The sequence below is a fragment of the Trachemys scripta genome, chromosome 14, assembly GCF_013100865.1.
Source record: "Trachemys scripta elegans isolate TJP31775 chromosome 14, CAS_Tse_1.0, whole genome shotgun sequence".
NCBI lineage: Eukaryota > Metazoa > Chordata > Testudines > Emydidae > Trachemys > Trachemys scripta.
Genome location: NC_048311.1, coordinates 2,373,681 through 2,388,000, shown reverse-complemented (window position 1 = coordinate 2,388,000; position 14,320 = coordinate 2,373,681). Strand labels below are relative to the sequence as shown.

The window sequence follows — 14,320 nt, the reverse complement described above, 5'->3', positions numbered from 1 at the left end:
ATGTCCAACCGAACCACCATGACCGAGTTCCTTCTCCTCGGATTCTCTGATGTTCGGGAGCAGCAGATTTGGCATTTTGTGGGATTTCTAGTGATGTACTTGGCAGCCCTGGTGGGGAATCTTCTTATCTTCATGGCCATCGCCTTCGACCATCATCTTCACACCCCCATGTACTTCTTCCTGATGAATCTGTCCATCCTAGATGTTGGCTCCATCTCTGTCACCGTCCCCAAATCCATGGCCAACTCCCTCATGAACACCAGGTCCATTTCCTATGCTGGATGTGTTGTCCAAGTCTTTTTCCTAGTCTTCTTTGTGACAGCGGATTTTTCCCTTCTCAGTGTCATGGCGTATGATCGATATGTTGCCATCTGCCAACCACTGCACTATGACATAATGATGAACAGCAGAGCTTGTGTCCAAATGGCAGCTGGTGCCTGGATCAGTGGGATTCTCAACTCTGTACTACACACCGGGAACACGTTTGCATTGACCTTCTGTGGAGGCAACATGGTGGATCAGTTCTTCTGTGAAATCCCCCAGCTACTGAAACTCACCTGCTCTGACTCCTATCTGAGTGAAGTTAGGGTTCTTGCATTTAGTGTGTGTTTAGTCTTAGGCTGCTTTGTTTTTATGATTGTGTCATATGTTCAGCTCTTCAAATCAGTGCTCAGAATCCCCTCTGAGCAGGGACGACATAAAGCCTTCTCCACCTGCCTTCCTCACCTCACTGTGGTCTCCTTGTTTGTTTGCACTGCCTCCTTTGCTTACCTGAAACCCACCTCCAGCTCCCCATCTGCTCTGGATCTTGTGATGGCTGTTCTTTATTCCGTATTGCCACCAATCGTGAATCCAATTATCTACAGCATGAGGAACAAAGAGATCAAAGCTGCCCTGAGGAGACTGACTGGGTGTAGGTAATTCACCAAGAATTGATTTTCTGTCTTTCTCTAATTAAAGTTTGCTTATGTAGTATCTTTAGCTATTCATTAATGTCTGTTATTTTCATAACCACACAGATTGCACACAAACAAGTCTAATTTTGACCTAGTTGCACCAATGCAAATCTAGATTAACTCCGCTGATGTCACTGCCGCTGGGGTGATTTACACCAGTAGAAAATCTGGTCCAGTTGTGGAGTAAATGGGTGTAAATTGTGTGCACAAGAGGAATCAGACTTTCATTCTGTGCCAAAACAATACCCGTTACACTGCTTGGCCACTAGCGCCTGTTCCATGGCCACTGAAAAGAATGATGGGAGTTGTCTTGCTTGTGTGTCTAAATCAGGGAGTGGCTTCATTGGAACCAGAGGAGTCAGACTGGTATAAGACTGGGGTAGGTGAGAAGACATTTGGGGTAAATCCTGAACACATCAGTGTACTTCCATTGACTTTGGTGGCACAAAATCAAATTGCAGCATCTGTGGAGCTGACCTACTGCCTCCAGTGGAGCTGTATATCCATTGCCACCGGCTGGGGACTGGGCCCATTGTCTTATAAACCACCATTCATGACCTAACCACTAGGCGGGGGAGAAGAGGCCAGACTGTGTTAGCTCACGTGTACATTCGGGCATGTGGGAGATGGAGACACTGGCTAGAAATTACAGGGAGGTTTCTAAACACCAGCAGGGTGAGGTTCTTGAGCAGCCTCACAATAGGAGTTCTGGGGGTCCAATGACTGCATTAGTTTGAAGATAGTGCTGGACACATGTCTGAGTGGGATTGTATGACGGGCCTGCTTGTGATGGTGGCGGATAGGGCTCATTAGCCCTGAGGCTCAGTTGTGGCGTATGTCTTATGTTCCCAAAAGCTCATGCTTCAGGGTCTCCTCTGGCCCCTGGCAGGGGTCAGGAAGGGATTCCTCCCATTGACCCAGTGTATTCTGGGAGGGTTTTTTAAATCTCTGAAGCATCGGGCAGCCCGGGCTGGAGATGGGATATTGGGCAGGATGTGCCAGGGCTCTGAGATTGCACCGAGCCATTCTCTCTTTCTCTGGTTCTTTGCTGGCTGGTTCTTGCCCACATGCTTAGGGTCTAACTGATCATCATGTGGGGGTCAGGAAGGAATTTCCCCCCTGGTCAGATTGGCAGGGACATTCTGGGTGGTCACTTTCCTCAGAAGCGTGTGGTGTAGATCACTTGCCAGGATTTTCTGGGTGTATCTCAATCATTTCCCTGCCATTAAGGGGGCCTCAGGCTCTGGTGCCCCTCGGTCTCTCCTATTATCAGGTTTATTCCTGGATTATCTCAGACATGCCCCTTCCTAGTCCCTCTGCACCCTGGAGACCAAAGATGCATGGCATTGTCAGGGGTGTGTGTGTTGCTCTCAGCTCAGGTTGGTAGAGCTGGTCAAAGTAACTTGTCTTTGGGAAATGGTTTCCTCAACCTGTTCGGGACAAATGCTATGTTTTTAGATGAGTGAAACAGTCTGACAGTATCTTAGAAAAATGTTTACCAGCTCTTCCCTCAACTAGGTTGGCCACTGAGGCATTCCCAGAATACCGGATCTGACGGGTTCGAACACAGAAACCCCCTTGGGAAATGCCATCTGTTGTGACTGGACTACTTCTGAGCTTGTCTTCCCTGCCAGCTTGGCACTTTAGTGCCTTGCCTGTTTTGAGCCCGACATGCTAGCCTGGTACAAACACAGACCCAGGTCTGAACCACATCCACCAAAAGCTGCAGGCTTATCTGAAAACATCTTAAGAAGTGTTCCTGTTTCGAACACTAAGGTACCCTACTCCGAATGGGGTCCAAACCCCAAATAAATCAGTTTTACCCTTGTACAAGGGTTAACCGGGGCTCGACCCTCTCCAGGGCGGCGGGGAGCCACACCAGCTCACTACAGACAGTTATTGTTTCGGGAATTAGTCTGTCCGCAGGGGTCTTGCTCGGCAGACCTTGCGGTAACTGAAATAAACAATGTAAGCCCAGGCCTGCGTCAGGGCGGGCAACAATGAGTCAGGGGCTCAGACCGTCAGGCAGGGCTGAGCAGGAGCAGTACAATCAATAGTAGGCCCAGGCCCTAGGTCAGAGCAGGGCAATGCAGAGTCAGAGCTCAGGCCCTTAGGCAGGGCTGAGCAACAACAGTACAAATAATAGGAGGCCCAGGCTCTAGGTCAGGGCGGGGCAACAATGCTGAGTTAGGAGCTCAGGCCCTCAAGCAGGGCTGAGCAGTACCAGTACAAACAATAGCACTAGGCCCAAGCCTCCTCAGGCCTGGGAGAGGGGGAGACTGCCACCCACGAGTTGGGTGGCAGGGGGGACGCAGGCCCTCCCACTCCACTGCGTCCCAGCCCAGGGCCCTAGCAGCGGCAGAAGACCCGCTGCATAGTCAGTGGGGATCCTGGCCACAACACACTGACATGGGCTCTGGCACTGCTTCAGCCAGACTAGGGTCGGCTGCCCCTGGGCTACTTCCAGACTCCCCCTCGGGTAGTACCTTAGTCAGAGTGTTGTCCTCTGGGGGGTCCAGCACCATAGGTTCCTCTGGATAGCGAGGGTAGGGCTGGTCCAGCAACTCCTCCAGGTAGCAGGTGCAGGGCAGGTCTGGCCAGTCCTGGCGGCTGCCTTGGGCCGCAGAGTTTTCCCAATCAAGAGCTGGGCTGGAGGTATCTGGCCCCTCCGATGGCTCGGGACTTACTGATCTCTGAGGGCGAACCTTTATACTTCCAGGTTGCCGCCGGACCCTCTGAGGTATGGGCTCTGTGCTCCCTAGCTCCGCCCACTCTGGCCTCCGGATGGGCTCTTCCCTCTCTGGGGCGGCAGGGAGCCACACCGCCTCACTGCAACCCTCTATAAAGTTTATAAAGGATAAACTCTTAAATTGTTCACCCTCTATAATGTTGATAGATAGATATGCACAGCTGTTTGCCCCTCCCCCCAGGTATTAATACATTCTCTGGGTTAATTAATAAGTCAAAAGTGATTTTCTTAAATACAAAGTGTAGGATTTAAGTGGTTCCAAGTAATAACAGACACAACTAAATGAATTACCAAGAATAATAAAATAAAACATGCAAGTCTATGCCTAATTCAGCAAGAAAGTGATTCCAGATGAAATCTCACCCTCAGAGATGTCCCAGTAAGCTTCTTTTACAGACTAGCCTCCTTCTAGTCTGGGTCCAGCAATTACTCACACCCCTGTGGTTACTGTCCTTTGTTCCAGTTTCTTTCAGGTATCATAACTTCGAATACAAAAAAATATATGCATGTAAATAGGATGAATATATCCAGTAGATCATAACCTTTGCAGAGATATGTTAAATGGCACATCTAACATAAAACCTATTCCAGTCATGTCATATTTACACTCATAAGCATATTTCCATAAAGCATTATGGGGTTTATTATTTCTAGAAAGCAACGCCACACCGGACATTCTGGTACTTCTGGAAAGCTGTGGCCCCGCCCCTACCTCATGGTCCTGCCTGCCAGTGTGACCTTGCATGCGTCCCTCATCCATGATACTGGACAAAACCAAGTCTGGTTTTGTCTCAGTACCAGACAGGGGACAAACCACACAGAAAGGGGATTATCCAGCTTAAAACAAAATGAATGTCTAGCTACCCACCATGCTCACCACTCCCAAAGAGCTTCTGCGTGGCTTCCTAGAAATCTCCTCTACCAGGAATAAGTTCCAACAAACTGGATCTCCTGCATTCTGTCCCAAAGGCACTGAGTAGATAGGATTGGGTCAAGGCTATTCTCCAAAAAATAAAAGGGCCATCTTTCGCCCAGGACCATCATCTCATTCTGTGCTTCATTATAAATATAATCAACTCTTGACATTATTGTCTCCATGAGAACATAACGTGCAATCCGTTTATGCACACTGAGGTATTTACACTGGTAAATATCTAGAAAAACTGCACTCAGGTCTACGGAGTTACTATAAATTTACACCTATATAAATATCCTGTCTTCACACAGTGGTCAATGTCAGATCCTTCAGAGAGAATGAACAGAACAGGACAATTATTGAGTGACCCATCCTGTGTTGTCCAATTCCAGCATCTGGAGTAGGGCCTAATAGACTTAAAGGAGTCCTTGGGAACTTGTGTTTAACTCCTTAGGCCTCTTAGAAAATCACAGCTCTGGTCTTAGACCAACCTCCTGTCTTCTCCCTAGACATGGCACCTCTTGGTTAGGTGTCAGACACACTGCCTTGTAGAATTTCACTTGCTTTGTAGGTGAAAAGAAGGATTTAGTTCTCCAGGGTTCTCAATTAAGGACCAAAGAAACAAGAAACTGAAAACAGGCTTTAGTTTAGAATTTTAAAGGTCCCTAGGGGGATTGGACCATAGGTCCCATCAATGGAATAGGCTGCCAAGGGAGCTTGTGGAATCCCCATCATTGGTGATTTTTTGAAAAACAGGTTGGACAAGCAACTGTCAGTGCTGGTCTAGATTTACTAGGTCTTACCTCAGCTTCTCAAGGTCAAATTTAGCCTAACATTTCTATGGTTCTGTGATTCTATAATATACCTACAAAAGACATTTTTTTCTATTAGTTGGGCTGGCGCCAGCAGCAGAATTAACAGAGATATGGGAATGTTCTTCAAAGGGGAGGACTATTCTTTCCAGGAATTTAGGATGGGATTTTCAAAGAGCCAGGCACCCAATTTCCCTTTGCTTCCAGTCCCTCCAAGACCAGTATTTCTGTGATTCTAGGATCTCTGGTGGATATCGAAGATCATAAGTCAATGGACCCATAGCTGCACACCAGCACCTGCACTTCATCACCTAAGGCCTGGTATTGAAAGGTGTTTAGCTGCCTGGGAGGTTTTTATAAAGCCTGTTGGTGTCCAAAACTTATTGGTTTCAGTGGGAATTAGCTGCCTAGTTGCTTTTGAAAAACCTACTAGGTGCTTAAAACTCCCTGGGGCCTGGATCCATAAAGAGGCCCGGACATGGTGACCCACAGTGCGGCAACAACTAACTGTTAGGCACCTAGAAAATCACTGGGGCAACAACAGAATCACACACAGCCTGAGTCAGGACCCGGGCTCCTATATGACGGATAGGGAGAGACAGACACCTAAGAATGGGAGTCACAAAATCCAGCATGCTAGGAGTGGAAGCACCTGAGCTAGCTGATGGGAGATGCCTAGGAGAGGAGTGTGTGCTTGCTGAGAGAGATGCTTAAGGCCAGTCAGGGAGGCCCTTGTCTCTGCTAGCGAACCACGAACCAGGGGAAGATAGATGCATGCTCGGTCCGAGGCCTGATCTGTTAGTACCCAATACTTGATGACATCGAATGGATACTTCGATCTAATCAAATATACCTCGCCCTCCCAAACCCCCACTCACCAAAAACATCTGGAACAAAGAAACAAATCAATCAACCAACAAAATACAGTACATCCTCGCTATAACAAACCCCTTGGGATCCAAGCCATTTGTTCTTTAAAGCCAGGGGTTCATTATAGGAAAAGATCCCTGCCGCCAGGGCAACGGCTGACACCTTGAACCCCATGGCCATGGCGGAGGCTGACAGGTCTTCCAGCCCTGGGTCAATACTAGGGGCAGAGAGGTCCTCTGGCCTCGCGGCCGCAGCAGGGTCAAAATTTTTACTCCCCACTCTGGAAAAAGGAGAAGAGACAGAGACCCCATGTGTGAATTTGATATGGTAAGTGATTTTACGTGGAAAGTGCTCTGACACCATGGTGATGGGTGGCAGTACAAAAGCCTCAGACGAATCTATCGATCAATAGATGAAGGGGTATGTATGGGGATGGAGGGATAGATAGACATGATAAATTCATGGAGGATAGATGCATCAATGGCTATTAACCAAGAGGGTCAGGGATGCAACCCTATGCTCTGGGTGTCCCTAAGCCTCTGACTGCCAAATGCTGGAATTGAACAACACAGGATGGGTCACTCAATAATTGTCCTGTTCTGTTCATTCTCTCTGAGGCATCTGACATTGGCCACTGTGTGAATACAGGATATTTATATAGGTGTAATTTTATAATAACTCCGTTGACATGAGTGGCGTTTTTCTAGATATTTACCAGTGTAAATACCTCAGTGTGCATAAACGGAGTGCACGTTATGTTCTCATGGAGACAATAATGTCAAGAGTTGATTATATTCATAAAGAAACACAGAATGAGACGATGATCATGGGAGAAAATTGGCCATTTTATTTTTTGGAGAATAGCCGTAACCAATCATTTTCCACAGGGCAGATTTGATATCCTTGTTCCTCATGCTATAAATGATCAGATTCATCATGGGAGGCACCAGGGCATAAAAAACTGGCACCAAGAGATCCAGACATGAGATTGAGCTGGAGGTGCATTTAATATAGGAAAAACTAGCAGTGCAAACAAAGAGCTGGGGGATTTCACAGAAGAACTGCTCCACCTCATTGTCTTCACAGAAGATTATTGCAAACGTGTTTCCAGTGAGCAGTGCAGAATTGGGAACCCCACTGATCCAAATACTGGCTGCCATTTGGTCAGAAGCTCTCCTGTTCATCATTGATTCGTAGTGCAGTGGTTGGCAGATGGTGAAGTACCGGTTGTATGCCATGATGTTCAATAGAGAAGCTCAGCTGCAGACAAAGAAAAGGAAGAGAAAGTATTGGGTGGCACATCCATAATAGGAAATGGCCCTGGTGCTCATGAGGGAATTGCCAATGGACTTGGGGACGACAATGCAGATTGAGCTAAGGTCTAGGATGGACAGATTCTTCAGGAAGAAATACTTGGGTGTGTGAAGATGGTGGTTGAGAGCTATGGCTGTGATGATGAGACGATTCCCAGTCAGGGCTGCCAGGAAATCCCTAGAAACAGCAAGAAATGCAAAATTGGCATCTCCCGAATGTCAGAGAATCCCAGGAGGAGGAACTCGGTAACAGTGATTTGGTTGGTCATTTTCTTCCTCAATACACTATGTGATGGCTGTAAAGGGAAAGACAAGGGTAATGGCCAGGGTTCGGCTGCCGTAAGTAGAGGCCTTGCTGGAGCCCTAGACAGGGCCGGCTCCAGGGTTTTTGCCGCCCCAAGCAGCAAAAAAAAAAAAAAAAAAGGCGCCATGGCAAGCGGCGGCAGCTCTACCTCCACTTCATTCTACTGTGGCAATTCAGCAGCAGGTCCTTCGCTCCGAGAGGCAGTGATGGCATTGCTGTCTTAGGAGTCATTGGTCCTATCTATCTATCTATCTANACCTAAGAATGGGAGTCACAAAATCCAGCATGCTAGGAGTGGAGGCACCTGAGCTAGCCGATGGGAGATGCCGAGGACAGGAGTGTGTGCTTGCTCAGAGAGAGATGCTTAAGGCCAGTCAGGGAGGCCCTTGTCTCTGCTAGCGAACCACGAACCAGGGGAAGATAGGGGCATGCTCGATCCGGGGCCTGATCTGGTAGTACCCAATATTTGATGTCATCAAATGGATACTTCGATCTAATCAAACATACCTCACACTCCCAAACCCCCACTCACCAAAAACATCTGGAACAAAGAAACAAATCAATCAACCAACAAAATACAGTACATCCTCACTATAACGAACCCCTTGGGATCCAAGCCATTTGTTCGTTAAAGCCAGGGGTTCATTATAGAGAAAGAGCTCTGCCGCCAGGGCAGCGGCTGACACTTTGAACCCCATGGCCATGGCGGAGGCTGACAGGTCTTCCGTCCCTGGGTCAGTACTAGGGGCAGAGATGTCCTCTGGCCTCGCGGCCGCAGCAGGCGCAGAATTTTTACTCCCCACTCTGCAAAAAGGAGAAGAGACAGAGACCCCATGATATGGTAACTGATTTTACGTGGAAAGTGCTCTGATACCATGGTGATGGGTGACAGTACAAAAGCCTCAGATGAATCAATCGATCAATAGATGGTGGGGTATGTATGGCGATGGAGGGATAGATAGATATGATAAGTTCATGGAGGAGAGATCCATCAATGGCTATTAACCAAGAGGGTCAGGGATGCAACCCTATGCTCTGGGTATCCCTAAGCCTCTGACTGCCAGATGCTGGAATTGAACAACACAGGATGGGTCACTCAATAATTGTCCTTTTCTGTTCATTCTCTCTGAGGCATCTGACATTGCCCACTGTGTGAATACAGGATATTTATATAGGTGTATCTCCCCTTGTAAGTATTCTCACACTTCTTATCAAACTGTCTGTACTGAGCTATCTTGATTATCACTTCAAAAAATTTTTTGTCTTACTTAATTGGCCTCTCAGAGTTGGTAAGACAACTCCCACCTGTTCATGCTCTCTGTATGTGTGTATATATATCTCCTCAATATATGTTTCACTCTATATGCATCCGAAGAAGTGGGTCGTAGCCCACGAAAGCTTATGCTCTAATAAATTTGTTAGTCTCTAAGGTGCCACAAGTACTCCTGTTCATTTTTAGTGGATTTAATGTAATTTATATCAGTCTAAATTAGGAGCTGAACTTTTCCCTGGCAGCTTGATCAACATGCCCAGTTTTTTTTTAAACTGTTTATTTAGGAAGTTTTAAGAAGTTTACAAATCCTTACCATGCAAATATCAGAGACAAAACAATCATTACAACAGTGAACTTTGGTTTAAAGAGACATCATATGGGAATATAGTCACCCAATCATTCTATTTAACAGGTTGTTACCATAGTACAGAGTGAGGATCATTAGAACTCCTTCGTCATTTCTGGTGATTTTATTAAATTGAGTGAAATTTCTGTATTCACATATTTAACAGAACAGGTTTTGTCTATCAAATGTTCATATGCAAAGCAATTGGACAGGTGTGCTGGGACTTTTTTGCAGGTGAATATAATTTGAGCACTGAATAAGAGGTGGGTAGAGCCAGAACTCCTGGACTGTATTTCCAGCTCCGGGACAAGTGTTGATTTTAGTGGGTTACAGCAGGGGTGAACTGAGAATCAGGATTCCTGTGTTTTCTTTGAAGCTCTGGGGGGAAGTTTAGTTGAGCAATTAGAAAAGCAGGAAGGGAGCCAGAACGTCTTTCTCTCACAGCGAGCATGGAAATCTGGCTAGAGCGAGGGACGAAGCATCAGGAGTCCTGAGCTGTATTCATCACTCAAGTTTACTGTGTAATTATTGTTGAGGTTTGGTCACTGCCAGGCGAAATGCTGCTCCCATTTAGAGCAGTATAAATGGGGAGTCCATGGTATGCAGTGAAATTAACCCACATTCACAGCAGTGCCCCTGACAGCAGAATCTGGCCAGTCAGACCCCTGATTCCCCTTGGTAAACTGAGGATAGTAACATTTATACAATATTATACAGAGTTCGCCCACCTCTGGGTGACAGAGGTATACAAATTTCTTCAAAAGCAATTATTCCGAATTCTTCTCTCCATCACCCTGGTACAAATTAGGAGTAATTGCACTGAAGTCCACTGAGTTGATTCTACTTTCTCTCAACCCAGTGTAAATCAGGAGTAAAGCCATTCGAGTCAATGAGACTGTTTTCCCCCTCCTCATTCCCATATTACACCAATCTTCACAAGCTAAGGGTCTGACCCCAGGAAATTAACGTGGTTTTCACACAAGGAGAGTTATTTTACTGATCTAATCCTGCCCCTTGCTCTTGTCCCTCTCTCTGCAACCATCACACAAAGTCATGAGAAAGAAGATGTCCAACCGAACCACCGTGACTGAGTTCCTTCTCCTGGGATTCTCTGATGTTCGGGAGCTGCAGATTTTGCACTTTGTGGTGTTTCTAGTGATTTATCTGGCAGCCCTGATGGGGAATCTTCTTATCTACATGGCCATAGCCTTCGACCACCAGCTTCACACCCACATGTACATCTTCCTGATGAATCTCTCCATCATAGATCTTTGCTCCATCTCTGTCATCGTCCCCAAGTCCATGGTCAACTCGCTCATGAACACCAGGGCCATTTCCTATGCTGGATGTGTTCATATACAAAGCAATTGGACAGGTGTGCTGGGATATTTTTGCAGGAGAATATACTTTGAGCACTGAATAAGAGGTAACCAAATATCTAAGTATTTATTTGTCCTCTGTCTATTTTTCTAATACATAATTGTTGTGTTAATTTTTCCATAACCAACCTCCCATATTGTTTTGAACTATTCCTCAATGTTTAGACTATGTTTCATTTCCAATTGAGAGGTTACTAATAACTGAGCTGTTACTAGCAGATCAGAGGTTAATTTTTCATTTCCTGTTGTGTGACCGTTTCCACCAGTAAGTCCCAAGAGCATCACCAGAAGGTTATTAGATAATAAATAGTCCACCATTGGGACATGTAGTTGCAGATTGCTTCCAATATTCCAACAACTGGACATGTCTAATGCATCAAATCTCCTCTTTCACCACAATTTCTCTAACATTTAGTCTGTATATATATAAATATATATTTAACCTGCCTGTTCGAGGTGCCATTCAAACAGTATTTTAAAGAAATTTTCTTGTATTGTGCTACAGACTTGAGTTGCTGGTCCTCTTTTCCAGATCAAACCCCATTCCTCTGCATGCTGGTTTTTTTCCACTGTTCCTTACAGGTTAGGTTTTCTAAACCTTTGATCGTTTTGGTTAGTCTCCTTTGAACTCTCTCCAATCTTTCTTAAAGTGTGGCACCCAGAACAGGACACAATATTCCAGCTGAGGCCTCAACAGTGCCAAGTAGAGCTGGACAATTACCTCCTGTGTCTTACATATGACATTCCAGTGCTTCACCAACCCATTCCATTGCTTCACCAGCCTCCTAGTGAAAAAGTTTTTCCTAATATCCAACCTAAACCTCCCCCACTGCAACTTGAGACCATTACTCCTTCTTCTGTCATATGGTACCATTGAGAACAGATTTCAATGGGATGTAGATGCCTAGTTGCTTTTGAAAAACCTACTAGGTGATAAAATACCCCTGGGGCCTGGATCCATAAAGAGGCCCAGGCGTCGTGACTCACAGTGCGGCAACACCTAAAGTTTAGGCACCTAGAAAACCACTGGGATAACAATAGGGTCACACGCAGACTGAGTCAGGCCCCCGGGTTCCCTATACAACAGTTAGGGAGAGACAAACACCTAAGAATGTGAGTCACAAATTCCAGCACACTAGGAAGTGAGGCGCCTGAGCTAGCCGATGGGAGATGCCGAGGACAGGAGTTTGTTCTAGCTCAGTGAGAGATGCCTAAGTCCAGTCAGGGAGGCCCCTGTCTCTGCTAGGGAACCACGAACCAGGGGAAGATAGACATATGCTCCGTCGGGGGCCTGATCTGGTAGTACCCACTACTTGATGACATCAAATGGATACTCCCATCTAATTAAACATACCTTGCCCTCCCAAACACCCACCCACCAAAAACATCTAGAACAAATAAACAAATCAACCAACCAACAAAATACAGTACATCCTCATCAGAATGAACCCCTGGGGATCCAAGCCATTTATTTGTTAAAGCCAGGGGTTCATTATAGTAAAAGAGCCCTGACACCGGGGGCAGCGGCTGACACCTTGAGCCCATGGCCATGGCAGAGGCTGACAGCTCTTCCGGCCTTGGTTCGGTAGTGGGAGCAGAGAGCTCCTCTGGCCTCGGGGCCATGGAGGGGGCAGAATCTTTACTCCCCATCCTGAAATAAGGAGAAGAGCCAGAGAGGCAATATGTGACTTTGATATGGTAACTGATTTTATATGGAAAGTGCTCTGATACCATGGTGATGGGTGGCAGTACATAAGCCTCAGACAGATCAATCGATCAATAGATGGAGGGGTATGGATGGATAGCTAGACATGATAATTTCATGGAGGATAGGTCCATTAATGGCTATTAACCAAGAGAGTCAGGCATGCAACCCTGTGCTCTGGGTGTCCTTAAGCCTCTGATTTCCAGATGCTGCAATTGGACAACACAGGATGGGTCACTCAATAATTGTCCTGTTCTGTTCATTCTCTGTAAAGCATATGACATTGGCCACTGTGTGAAGACAGGATATTTATATAGGTGTAAATTTGGTAAATATCTAGAAAAACTGCACTCAGGTCAATGGAGTTACTACAGTGTAAATACCTCAGTGTGCCAAAACGTAGTGAACGTTATGTTCTCATGGAGACAATAATGTCAAGAGTTGATTATGTTTATAAAGAAACACAGAATGAGACGATGGTCGTTGGAGAAAGTTGTCTATTTTATTTTTTGGAGAATAGCCGTAACCCAAGCATTTTCCACTGGGCAGATTTGATATCCTTGTTCCTCATGCTATAAATGATCAGATTCATCATGGGAGGCACCAGGGCATAACAAACTGGCACCATGAGATCCAGACATGAGATTGAGCTGGAGGTACGTTTAATATAGGCAAAACTAGCAGTGCAAACAAACACGGAGACCACAATGAGGTGAGGGAGGCAGGTGGAGGCTTTATGCCGGCCCTGCTCAGAGGGGAGTTTCAGCACTGTTTTGAAGATCAAAACATATGACACAATTATAAAAAACAAAGCAGTTTAAGGCAAAGTACACACTAAAGGCAATAGCCCCAGTTTCACTGAGACATGAGTCATAGCAAGCAAGTTTGAGGAGCTGGGGGATTTCACAGAAGAACTGATTCATCTCATTGTCTCCACAGAAGATTATTGCAAACGTGTTTCCAGTGTGCAGTGCAGAATTGAGAACCCCACTGATCCAAATACTGGCTGTCATTTGGCCACAAGCTCTCCTGTTCATCATTGACTTGTAGTGCAGTGGTTGGCAGATGGTGAAGTACCGGTCGTAGGCCATGATGGTCAGTAAGAGAAGCTCAGCTGCAGCGAAGAAAAGGAAGAGAAAGTATTGGGCGGCACATCCATAATAGGAAATGGCCCTGGTGCTCATGAGGGAATTGGCAATGGACTTGGGGACGACAATGAAGATTGAGCTAAGGTCTAGGACAGACAGATTCTTCAGGAAGAAATACATGGGTGTGTGAAGATGGTGGTTGAGAGCTATGGCTGTGATGATGAGACGATTCCCAGTCAGGGCTGCCAGGTAAATCCCTAGAAACAGCAAGAAATGCAAAATTGGCACCTCCCGAATATCAGAGAATCCCAAGAGGAGGAACTCGGTCACAGTGATTTGGTTGGACATTTTCTTCCTCAGTACACTATGTGATGGCTGTAAAGGGAAAGACAAGGGCAATGGCCAGGGTTCGGCTGCCGTAAGTAGAGGCCTTGCTGGAGCCCTAGACAGGGCTGGCTCCAGGGTTTTTGCCGCCCCAAGCAGCAAAAAAAAAAAAAAAAAAAGCCGCCATCGCAAGCGGCGGCAACTCTACCTCCGCTTCATTCTATGGCAGCAATTCGTCGGTAGGTCCTTCGCTCCGAGAGGCAGTGACAGCATTGCTGTGTTAGA

General features: G+C 46.2%; 1 protein-coding gene and 1 pseudogene across 1 annotated transcript; one reads left to right on the top strand and one right to left on the bottom strand.

The window, feature by feature from the left end:
• LOC117887402 (olfactory receptor 14A16-like) lies at positions 1–921 on the top strand. The gene has a single exon (XM_034789994.1). The coding sequence runs from the start codon at positions 1–3 to the stop codon at positions 919–921; it is 921 nt and encodes a 306-aa protein (XP_034645885.1).
• Positions 922–13,125: 12,204 nt separating this feature from the next.
• On the bottom strand, positions 13,126–14,059 carry LOC117887537 (annotated as a pseudogene).
• Between the last annotated feature and the right edge of the window lie 261 nt (positions 14,060–14,320).

What these genes read in the sequence shown, in the direction of transcription:
- LOC117887402 (XM_034789994.1), top strand. Translation starts at nt 1, where the DNA reads ATGTCCAACCGAACCACCATGACCGAGTTCCTTCTCCTCGGATTCTCT.